The sequence below is a fragment of the Pteronotus mesoamericanus genome, unplaced genomic scaffold, assembly GCF_021234165.1.
Source record: "Pteronotus mesoamericanus isolate MK-2021 breed Mesoamerican mustached bat unplaced genomic scaffold, CSHL_Meso_final contig_177, whole genome shotgun sequence".
Taxonomy (NCBI): domain Eukaryota; kingdom Metazoa; phylum Chordata; class Mammalia; order Chiroptera; family Mormoopidae; genus Pteronotus; species Pteronotus mesoamericanus.
In genome coordinates this window covers 3432351-3445078 of record NW_026555073.1, presented here as the reverse complement: position 1 = coordinate 3445078, position 12728 = coordinate 3432351, and the positions used below count along the sequence as shown (strand labels likewise).

The 12728-nt window shown below is 37.8% G+C and overlaps 1 protein-coding gene across 1 annotated transcript in view; it reads right to left on the bottom strand.

Annotated features, from left to right (window-relative positions):
- The window catches only part of POF1B (POF1B actin binding protein), a 64308-nt gene that overhangs the window by 39003 nt on the left and 12577 nt on the right, over positions 1-12728 (bottom strand). Inside the window, exons 2-4 of the mRNA XM_054566593.1 lie at positions 12238-12312; positions 9924-10004; positions 4134-4235 (exon numbers count right to left, since the gene is read on the bottom strand). Coding sequence (XP_054422568.1) covers positions 4134-4235; positions 9924-10004; positions 12238-12312 — 258 coding nt within the window. The remainder of the gene's footprint in view (positions 1-4133; positions 4236-9923; positions 10005-12237; positions 12313-12728) is intronic.

Below are 12728 nucleotides of genomic sequence, written 5' to 3'. Positions count from 1 at the left end.
CTTCAGTTTGGGGACTTAAAGACATTTTCAAAGAAAAAAAATAATCTCTTTTGGACCATAGTTCCACATTCATGCACATACAATTAGCTGTAAAGGTATCAACTCAATGCTTGATTTCCTTTCACTGTGGAGAGCTGACCTGTATTCATAAAGGAAAACACTTCGATCTCCAATTTTTCATAGGGAACAATTTCAAACTGTGTTACATGGAAGCAGCAAGATGCATAAGAATGAAGGCAGTGTGCTCCCTTTGTATAACATTTTAAAAAATGTACACACATGCATATTTACAAATACATGCGGCAGCTTTTAACTACAACTTTAAGAGTGTGATTGCCTCTGGGAAGTGGAGCTGAGGGACAAAAGGTTCGTGACAGAGAGGCTACTTTTTTTCACCACATACATTTTTATTCTCTTTTTATGCTGTTTGGTAGCTTTTTATACTTTTTATGCTTTGAAATTTGTAACCATGTGTATAAATTATCTTTTCATGTATATAAAAATACTTGAAAGAAAGGAAAACATGCAAAGGAATACATTGTACAAATATAAACTGCCTTGGTTGCCATACAGACAATAAAGATCATAGAATCAGTTGACTGAATCATTTTCTCTAGGCTCTACTAAAATAGAACTTGACAAATATGCCAGCACTAAGACGTCCACAGTTTAGAAGTCCAACTGTATAGTAATCAGGGAGTCTTACACAACTTTGGGGAGTAAATGTATTATCTGTTCTTTTATGTTACAAAACACCTTTCACAGACCGGTGAGAAAACTTTCAGTCAGTGGGGAGCTGAAATAGAATTTCCCATGGAAAATATGATTCTTAAAACAAAAACAGGTTAGGAAACACTCTGAAAGGACACATCAATATAAGACAATAAAGAAAACAAAACCCAGTTCTCGTTCATCTTCGTTTATTAAAGCATCAGTTGCCTCTTGCATAGAATGGTAACAGTCTGTCTCCCTGAGCCTATTTGGCCTCTGACCCACTCATTGGTACCACTGAAGTCTTAGCAGGTTCTCAATTTTCAGTTCTCACACCTGACTACTGAAATGGTTGTTCCAAAGCAGGATATTCACATGTTACTCGTACTTTTGAAGCATACCAAAAACTGAATTTTTGATGTAAGAGGCACCAAACACTTCTGATTTATCATATCTTGTGTTCTTTGAGAGAAAAAAAATACACACAGCACAATTCATAAGAACTGGCTAATATCTTGCAACTGGCACTACGTTACCAGCCTTCCAAGACAAAGACCTTTTTCTTGGGTAGGTCCCATCTCCTAGAGCTAGTCTTATTTGGAATTTACTCTCATGTCACATTAAATAGGTTCCTCCAGGTTCTAGCTTTGTCTGGGTCACCCTACTGTGTTTCTTTTTTTAATTTTTTAAATTTATATTGACTGTTGACACTATTACAGATGTCCCCGTCTCCCCCACCCTTTCCTGCCTCCACCCAACCTCTGCTCCCCTTCCCTGTGGCCTCCCCCACACTGCTGTGTGTCTGTGGGTCACACATGTATGTTCTCTGGCTGATCCTTTCCCCTTCTTTCATCTGTCCCCCAACCCCACATTTCTATGCCTCAATTTCTGTTTTATTTGTCAGTTTATTTTGTTCATTAGATTCCACATGAGTGAGATCATATGGTATTCGTCTTTCTCTGACTACCTTATTTCACTTAACATAATGTTCGCCAGGTCCATCCATGCTATCATAAAAGGTAACAGTTTCTCTCTCTCTCTTTTTTACAGCTGTGTAGTACATTCTACTGTATTTCTATCAATGAGAAAACTCAACTACTTCAAAGCAGTTGTAGTTTGTTCTACGTGTATGGCTCCTTCTCTCCTGGGCCGTCTTCATGGCTGTCCATTGAAGTCATTCATAAGATAAGTAGAACTTTGACACAGAAATGTGAATATTGAAGTTAGTACTAAGTAGTGGCAATGATCTCTTAACGGGGTTCTTCTTTAAGTATTCCAAATGGAAAGCAATAATAATATACAGGATATCCAATATTTTCCTCTAGGGACCAAAATTTAGAAAAGTTCTTTATTTTCTTTGAAACAAGAAGTTAGAAGCAGCATGAAATGATATGCCTCAAACATTCTTCATAGTTGAAAATGTGCCAAACTTATTGTTTTGGCAGTCCAGTAGGATAAAGGAAAAATGTTATAATTTGGTAGCTTGCAGAGAGTGCCCCTTGAAGAACTAATATAGTTTACAAAATTTTTGTATTTGGTGTCATAATGGTTAGAAATATTTTGCTGCTCTTCTGGAAGATATGTATTCTGTATTCTTCCGACTACATCCAGTTTTCCAAGGAGCCCAGAATCTTAAAGATTTGGGTGTTTATGATTTTAAGAGTTTATTCTATTTCATTTTTATTGGGCAGCATATAAGTAATATGCACTCGTTCCCATAAATCTGGTAACAACTGCTCATAAGTGTTCATAAAAATAACACGTGTTTTCATGCGAAGAAAATTAAAATGAAAAATTTAGTATTATCTTAATGTTTTATTGGTATATGAAAAAAATTATTTTTGATCACAATTCATTCAGGACTATTTAACTGCCTGTTTGGGGTTGAATTGTGCCCCTTCTCCCCCAGAAAAATATGAAATATGCTAAAGTCTTAATCTGCAGTCCCTCAGCATGTGACCTTATTAAGAAACAGAGGCATAAGCAACGTAAAATGAAGTCATTAAGATGGATCCTAATCTAACACGACAAGTGCCTCATACAAAGGGGAAATTTAGACACAGAGATGGACATGTACAAAGGAAAACGATGTGAAGACACAGAAGGAAGATGCCATTTAAAAGTGGAGAATTAAAGTTATGCATCTACAAGTAAAGGAACACTTACGGCTACGAGAAACCAGAAGACAGGTATGGCAGACTCCCTCCTCTAAAGGTTTCAAAGGGAGCATGGACCTGCCAACGGTGTGGTTTCCTAACACTAGCCTTCAGAACTGTGAGACAATACATTTTTGTTGCTTTAAGCCATTCAGACTGTGGTAGTTTGTAACAGCAACCCTGAGAAACTAATACACTGTCTAGCTTAAAAATGCCCAAGAGGTAATTCCTAGGCTTTATCTGGGCTGGGCATACTTGAACCCACTAAGCAGATCATGTGGAAACTTCTGCTAGTTACAGTAACAGCCCTGCTTTGAAGGACTGGGCCTCCAGCCCTGGCTGGTGTGGCTCAGTGGATTGGGTGTCACCCTGCGAACCAAAGCGTCACCGGTTCAATTCCCAGCCAGGGCACATGCCTGGGTTGTGGGCCAGGTCCCCAGCGGGGGGGGGGGGGTGCATGAGGAGCAACAGCATATTGATGTTTCTCTCTCTTCCCCCTTCCCTTCTTTTCTCTCTAAAAAAAAATTAATAAATAAAATCTTGGACTAGGCCTCAAAATGTCATGGAATTTTTTTCAGATTTATTTTATTTTAGACAGAGGGGAAGGGAGGGAGAAAGAGACAGAGGGGAAGGGAGAGAGAAAGAGAGGGAATGAAACACCAATGTGTAGTTGCCTTTTGGTACCCCCAACTGGGGACCTGACCTGGCCCACTACCCAGGCATGTGCCCTGACTGGGAATCGAACTGGCAACTGTTTGGTTCACAGGCCAGAGCTCAATCCACTTAACCATGCCAGCCAGGGCTAAATGTCATGGACTTTTTAAAATGTGATTTGAAGCTTTACTTATCTAGATCTTTTACAGCATATGGTGTTTTATGTGTCTGTTCATATATCGTCATTTAATATTTTGTTTTGTAGTAAATGAATTAAGATAAAATTATAACATTTGAAATTATTACTTTTGTGAGACCAGCTTCAAAGAAACATACAAAGCATGGGATATCTGTAAAAGTTTGATTCTATCATTAATTTTCCGTGTGAGTTGATACATCTTTCCTTTAGTTTCTCAATCAGTATAACATGCAGAAAAAGAAATGAAAGCGTTAATGAAAATAGGAAGGGTTGTAGACATAATAGGTGATTATAATGACTTGTACTAATCCTGCCCAGCACTTGACATTTGAATGCCATTTTAGCTCTATTAAAACATTCATGATTCCAAAGTGTACACTTATGAAATAAGCCTTAAAACACATTTTCCGTACCTGATCCATATTTAGCTTCTCCACTCTTCTTATTGTTTTTTCATAAATGACATTGTTTCCTGGGAAGAATTGGCCTCCTCTTAGGAATGGAGACAGTGGTTCCTGTGAAGACAGTAAAAACCGTGTTGTGCTTTGCAAGGTGCCTTTTCGGGGAAACGTTAACTTGAGCAAATATCCAGTCTCTAATAAACTCTAAGGCAGTGGAAGACTTCAGCAGAAGAGTGGTCTGATATCCCATTAATGTCTGAGAGAAGTAAGGGAATAGTACGAAAGACAGACTATTTTCTCAAACAGAATAAACTGGCTGTCTCCTCTTACATTTAAGTAGGCCTAACACGGTGTTTCGGGGAAATAAGAAGAGGGCAGAAGAGATAATTTGTTTTCATTCCTAAGGCGGGATATAATGAATTTCCTCTGAGGTACCTGGGCATGAGGTCGACCTCATTTAAATTGAGTTCACTGGCAGGTTTCTCTGTATGCAAAAGAATTCTCGGAGAAATGCAAAATAAACATATGTCAGCACCGGTGAGCAATAAAGTAGGAAGAACTATATTAAATATTTCTTTCCCTGGAACTCCGTCTGGGTACTCTTGAAGTGTATGATTGTTCCTTGTGATTATAATCAAAGCTAAGGCTCTCGGTACAACATATACTTTGAATACTGAAAACAGAGTAGATGTTTTAAGCGCCACTGTATCTCCATGTAATCAACTAAATTGATGTAGCATTATGTTAGAACATGTCAGCTAATGAAATAAAGGCTGGTGACATGTCCACGATCTGAAAGAAAGCAGGGAATGGCTAATAAGAATCAGACTGGGAGTTAGAAATAAATGTAATGTGTATTATATTCCTTTCCCTTCCTTTGGTTTTCATTTGAGACTTTAACTTGTAGGGGAGGAGTTGGGAATTGTTTTATTACAAACCAAAAATAGCACTCATCTATTTTTGTATACAGGGCAACAGTTTACAAAGGGACTGGCCAAGCGTGTTACCAGTTCATGTGTTTTAGAGCCATTGCAAAATCAACAAAAGGTTCTAGCAATTTTGGAGTCTGCTATTGCAAAATATCTTAGAACAACTTAACTGAAACACTGGATGTTGAAAACACAGGACACTCTTGAACCCAAAGATACATCCTTCTTATATTGATGTTTGAATTAAGGATGCTTTAATTAAATGTCCTTGGGATACTTTGGTAAAAAAGCCTATGTGATTAAGTTTGACTAGCTGATGAATTAATAAAAGTAAAAATGAATGTATTTAGAGAAATTCTCCTAGAAGCTATTTTGTATCTGTTTTTTGGGGGGGAAAAAAGCTCCTTTGATACTTATTTGTAATCATGTAACATGCTTAAGAGTTTAAAAATATACAAAAGTAGAGTTTATATCTGTTTTGAATACCACATAGAGAATGAACAGATGATTAGACCAAAAGGGATGAGCTGAATATCTCAAGGACGTAGCATCTTCTAACGGGGGGAAAACCAATTTAGCAAAAGCAATGAAATTTTCTTCTCTGTGACCTAAAGTTTACTATAAATGCTGAGTTATTATTAAGAAGAAACATGGGTTAGGTGTTAATTCTCTCAGAAATGAGTGTTGGACTTATTATTTTAAATAACTTACGGGAGAAAATCTTTCAAATTTAGAGGACTATTATTTTCGCAAGATCTATAAGAAGGTAAAAATAAATAGTACTCTGAAGAAATCATTCTGAGTAAATCAGGTTACCAAAATAAATGTAATCTGAAGTCTTAGATTTCTCACAAAGGAGCTTCTGAACAGTTGGACTCTTTTGGCAGCTTATTTTTTCTACCTGTGCATTTGAATTGCTGCCAGATCCACCCTAAAAATTAACAGGTGTTTTCAAAGATGGCTGATCTTATAATTATAATTGTTACTTTTAGGACCTCTGGCAATAGTTCTCACATTTAACAAAGTCCATAATCCGCAACATCTACTCTACTGTTCCCAGGCCACGAAACCTTGCTGGAAAAAAAAAAAAAAGATAGACTCAGGACAAATTCAACTTATCCAGAGTTAGGAGGCCTCCCCAACTCTCATGGTTATACTTGTATTCATCAAATTCTCTATTAACTATGGTTACGAATTATTTTAATTGTCCTCAATCTTCTATGCTCATGTTCCCTCATTGTCCTTCTACTTTGGGTGGAAAGCAAGATAATCTATCCGATGTGGTTACCTCCCTTTCCTCCTCACCTCAAAAATCTCACTTCAGTTTCTGCTCCTTCCATCTCATTACAGTGAAAGACATGCTCCTCTTTTTCCCCTCAGAAGTCACTGCTCTGTCGGTACCTGGAATCCTTTCCTCTCATGTCTCTTCCAGAATCTATCTTATCCCAATTGTCTCCATTCTCTGATACATCTTTAGTCTTGCTTATTACTGGTTTTCTCTCTCTCTCTCTCTCTCTCTCTCTCTCTCTCTCTCTCTCTCTCTCTCTCTCTCTCTCTCTCTCCGAATGTCTCAGATCTCCAAACTTTTATTTTCTCCTTTAGCTACTATCTCCTCTCTCCTTTTGACCAATACCTCCCTTACTTCCTCCCCTTCTGGATCCATTCACCTATTAGCTTTTGGCTTCTGGATTTGCCTCCGCAGGTGGTCTCTCAACTGTCACCACTGCCCTCCTGACGGTCATACTCTATTCTCAAACATCATCCCCCTTGGCCTTTTTGCCACTGGAGACCGTTGACTACCCCCCGCTCTGAATTTGCTCCAGTTACTCTGTGGTCACGTCCCCCTGTGGCAGATCCTCTGCCTGTGGAAGCAACTCTTTCCTTCTGGTCCCTCTACAGGAGGACTTTCCCAAGGTTCTAACCTCAACCCTCCCCATTATTTCACCCACTCCCACAGCGACGGTGATAATTTTGAGAGGAACAACCACCGTGGTTTCTATCCGAAATATGACCTTTCTCCAGGTCATTTTTAACTGCCTGTTGGGCATTTTCCCTCCTACGCACCTCAAGCACCGCTGGTTCAAACAAATATAAAATCTCCCCTTTTCCCAAATCAGCACCCTCTCCTCCTCCCTCCTTCGTCCTTATCGTTGGCCTCTCCCACTGTCTCAGGCTCAAAAGCGTAGGGTCATATATGACTGCTCTTCTTTTAACCCCAAATCCAATATAAGTTAACGAATCTTGTCACAACTGCTCCCAGAATAACTGTCAGAGAAGACAAAGAGTGAAAGATTTGGAGTCAGAAGATCCACGCATGCCGCACTTACTTAAGTTTCAGCCTCCTCATTAGTGAAATAATACTGAGAACACTGTTCATTGTAAAGATACCTTAAATACCACCACAAAATCTTCTGGGATTCCCTCCCCCAAACAAATGCGTTATCTCCAACCTCTAAACCTCAGTGCGACTTCATCTGTATTTCTGTCATGGCATCTATCATACACCTCACCATGTGTTTTATATGCTATTTGTGGCTCTATCTTATTTCCCTTCCTAACAGGAATTGTAAGCGCCTTTGGTTTGGGGACCATGTCTTATTTCCTTTGTTTGTTTGTTTGTCTGTTTGTTTGAAGGCTGTACAGTGTTCTCTCTGCAGCAAGAGAGTCACACTAGAAAATTAATGTAACTGATTAATGTCAATTGGAATCTAGCTACTTGAAGGAACAAAAATATATCCCTCATTTCTGGGTCACGTTATATATCATGATGCATAAGTCTTGTGACTCAAAGGACAATAAATGAAGACTACAGAAGGTCAGGAAACAACCAAAAATAAAAAGACCGAACAAAGGTTGAAGGAATTCATAGCGAGAGAAGTGGAATGAGCTCAGTTTAATTACAGGGAGGAGAAAGAGGATAAAGTTGCCACTTAGGAGGCTCTGCTTGTTATAAATATTGTAATTAAGCCAGAATCTTCTCCTGGGGAAATTTAGAAGAACAAACAAAAAGACATATACTTAAGATAAATAAAATGGAGAATATATCTAGGCAGGATTTTCAAGCTGCTTGGTAAAGCCAATTAGATTATTTTTGTTTATAAAACATCCGATTGAAATTCGCTTTAGTTCTCAAAAATGGAAAGACTTAAAAGTGTTAAAATGATCTTCTTAACCCTCTATTTGGTCTTCTCTGAAAGAGACCATTTGCTTCTTTGTTACACACTTGCATACACGCTTCTAATTTCTCTGTGCTTCTGTTTTCTCACCCTTTTAGGATTAAATGGGATAAAATATGTAAATTGCCTAGCAGAGCGCATATATCCAATAAATATTAATTCTTCCCTTTCCCCATTAACTAAAGAATAATAATTCATCCAAAGTCACATAAGAATCACTGGCAAAGTGGGCTGGAATTCAAATGATTTGATATTTTAAATCTCTCTGTGGATATATGCTCAGCAAACACAGCAATTCTCACATTATGAAAAAAACCCCCACTAAGTAAAATTAATTATTTGAAAGCCAGGGTTATCCAATGAAATATGCATGCAAATATGCACATGTTCCAGTCTGTGTGTGAAAGAGGCACACTCTCATCCTCCAAGTCCTCCCTGTGACCTCCTCTCCCACACGCTTTGCAAATTTTTTGCTTAAACATTTGATTCTGCAAAAGGAGGAGCCAGCAGCTGCTTTGCTGTGATCATAGTCTCTTTTGATATTTACATGGATATATGAAAACTCAGGCAAATGTCTGAAACAGTCGCCCCAAAGCAGAGACTGTACGCTCACAGGTCCTCGCTCTCCCTTTCCCTCTCTCTCTCTCTCTCTCTCTCTCACTCTCTCTCTCTCTCTCTCTCTCTCTCTCTCTCTCTCTCACACACACACACACTCTCTCTCACACACACACACACACACACAGCCTCTCTAGCTAAACAGACATGAGAAAATGACTTTAAAATAGAGAAGAGGCGAGACAGATACACACAGAAGAATAGTGCATCCTCTCTATCTACATAGAATGGTAGCAAGTGTGTTACTCTAATTTAACCTTTTGCTTTCCAGAGCGGAAGCAAATGATCCCATTTATTTTGAGACAAAGGGAAGGATTGTTTCCTGCAATAGTGGAGATTTACAATAAAGAGCAAAGCGAAGCACTGCTGTGTTATTATCTGGGGCACACTGTTTCTATTTGGGAAACTTCTGTCTTTTTTCAAAAAGAGGAACCTCCTTGTTGCTGCTAAAGAAGGGCCATGTGTGTGTGCACGTGTGCCTGCATGTGTGTGTGGTGTGTTTGAGGAAGGCTTACTACTATAGGGGAAAAAGTTTTCTTAATCCTCAAGATTAGACAGATAATACCCTAGTTCATAAAATATAAAGTTATATAGTTTAGAAGAAAATATAATTATGTAATTTTCAAAAGAGCTCATCAATAGGCACCAAAGTTCATACATCATAGGCAACAAAGGCATGGGAACACTTTCAAACGGCATGTCAATGGCCAATGTAAGTAGCCTAAAGGCTCCATTCTCAGATGTAACAACTGATCGGTTTTATGTGAAGCCTATGATAGAACTTTGTCCCTTTTTTCCTTTGGTTCAAAGTGCACAAAAGCCCTCTGGAGCACAAGGGCGGGGCTAGAGAAGCAGAAAGACTTTATAACCCAGGGATTTCCATGCTGCTTGGAACTCTTGCAGCTCTGAGTCAGAAGGTCTGGTTGTTTGGAATTAAAGATGATTAGAAATTAACTTTATGATCAGAAGAAAGTCCAACAATCTGCTTTTAGGCCTATGGTAACTGACTCACACTTCCTGTTTCTACTATGGACTTCTAAGGAATTATAGATTGGGACCAGAGTTGGCGTAACATAGATTACCTGTTCAGGATTTTGTACTATGTATCTCCTAATAGTGGTCTGTGGATATGAAGTGACTTTCACCACTGGAGAATGGAGTTCCTGCGAAGAAAAGATTTTTAAAATGCATGTAATTATAGTTATTTACTGACTTTGGAACCATCAATAATAATGGGGAGCAACTTTCAGATTAAAATTGTTAGTTGTTTGCATAAATGATGACATCTGAATTTGTGTGTTAGTAATTTCAGTTTCAAAAACATATATGAGAGTATCTGTGTATTTGCTGGGTATTTCTATTATATTTGTTTCATGGTAAATCCATCACACATTCTAAACTATATGTGATGAGAGTTTCAAAATATTTCTTTCACTGTAAATGCTCCCACATGATTAGAAAAATATAGCTTAATACTTATTAATCAAATCTTCCCTTTGAAAAGGACATCCTATATTTTTAAAAAATGGAAGGAGATGCATAGAGACACTATGTATGTGCTCATTTGTGTTTGCGTGTTTAAACATCTAAATATTCAGTGTGGTAACATTAAAAAGGAGACAAAACGCTAAAACAGTCACTTGCAAACTCTTGATGGAAAAAGGGTTGATATTGTTCCTACAATGAGAGTTATTATACCTCAATAAGAAAAATATCTTCATGCTCATAGAAAAATGAGCAAACAACGTGAACATTTAAATAGAAGAAAAGCAAATGGTTATTAAGAAAAAGTGGTCCACCAAACCAGGAATCAAATAAACATAACAAACAATACCATATTTTACCTGGAGAAAGTTTGAAACGAATAATGTTGAGATGGTGCAGGAGAAGGAGCACTTTCCCATGGAGAAAGGAAGGATTAAATAACCGCCCATAGGCAGAAATGTGTAGCCATCAACATAACCGTTGTGAGTAATACAAATTTACATGAAAAGAGCGTATAATATTTTATAAGGTTAAGTGAAAATGAAGATATAAAATGGTATATGGTATATTCACAGTCTTTTATTTGAATGGAAGAAAACAACAAAACGTGAAGAGTAGTGTCTGTGGGGAAGGGAGGGGATCGTGAGTGAGTTTTATTTTTCTTCTTTATATCCTTTTAGAGTGCCACAATTCTACAGTAAACACATATTTTTATTGTCAGAAATAATACATATAGTAAACCCAATTGTAAAGCCCTTTTATTATGAAAAATACCACTTAATGCAGTTTTCTTCCTGGATTTAGGCATAGTGAACAATGCTGTGATTTAAGTGGGCTTCTCTGAGCTAATTCTATCTTGGTGGTTCCACAGGGCTCCATTTTTTAACTCAGCTGTGGCCTTTATCCTACTCTCTTGTGTTTTGTCATGTATGTGACCCATGCTGGCCTGTGAGCTCTCTGAGAATACCGGTTGGATCTAACTCATCTTTGTGCAGTATTTGGTGCATAGTCAGCACTAAGCAAATGTTTGCTGGTTAAGTGCATGACTATAACTGACCTAGCTCTGGGTGAGGTCAAATGAGGAAGAATTGGGCAACCTTTTCTTCAAGAATCTTATTTGTTCTACAAAACATCACTTTTTCTCAACTGTACCCAAGTTTACGCCCTGACGCATCATCTGGGAAGGTCTGTCTGCTTAGAACGGCGTCTTCCTCTCTCTTATCCTCCAAATCCCATACACTTTATACTCCCCTCCTACGCAGTAACAAACTTTGGATGGTTTCTATTTTATGTTCTTAGAATTTACTTTTTGAAATATGGTGATTAGCTCATTAAACACATTTTTCTTACTGTGGTATTTAAGTATAGTACCCTTTGAAGATATAATGCCTGGGCTCAAGAATAATCTCACAAGTGGGATTATTAGGTCATAAATACTAAGGAATCGAGATACTTGTGTGTCTTTTAAATCATGAACCGTTGAGAAGGGCTAGTTCTGGCACTATTAGTTATTCTCCCTGAAAGTAAACTTACAGTTCTATCACTCATGCAAGTCATCTTCAATCAGTCCCGGATCTGCGTACTTCATTTGTGCGCAAATCAAGGACCCTTAAAATATACATAATCACAAGGAGATCCTTGGCTAAAAATAAACTGCCCTCATACGAAAAGCAATCAGATTGAGTAGACAATGGCACTGGAAAATTTCAGCCCACAGCAATTATTTCGCCACTTGTTTCTTATTCCCCAATAGGCTGAGCTGATGCTCCTATGTGACAATGCCTCTCTAGTTCTTTGTTCTGGGCATTTTTCAATGTGTAAAACCTTCTGAGGGCCCAAATATTGTTTAAACATGTACGCAAGGCTTATATGAAAAGAAAATAATTGAACACAATCTATAAACTCTTTTACCTGTTCAGTATTTGGAGTTATGTGTAGAGCGCTTGGAGCACAAGTCGATATTTTCAGAGTTGGAGAATGCAGTTCCTGTTGAGAGAAAAAAAAAACCGGGGGGATTCAGAAACTGTTACTGAGTAGTGTCATTTGAATGTCCTCTGTTCTTGAGCTATTATTTTCTTTATTTTTTATAGTAACCCAAATGATCAGAAATGAGAATATTTTATGCTTCCTTAGATAATGTCCATCTATCCAAAGAGCATATTACTGAATTCCTCTCAGCTTTGCCAGTAACATAATGATAACATAATTTTAAAAGTGCTTTCATGATAATGCATTTTTCTATACTTTTAGGTTGTGTTTCTTTTTTTTTTTTATTTTTTGAGAACTCTGCTAATATACACCCCAATGTAGACCATGTCTGCAATTAAAACAAGATGCAAAATTGACCAATCAGAAACATTAAATGTAAAAATTCTCAAACCAATACAGGAAACTCCTTTTGA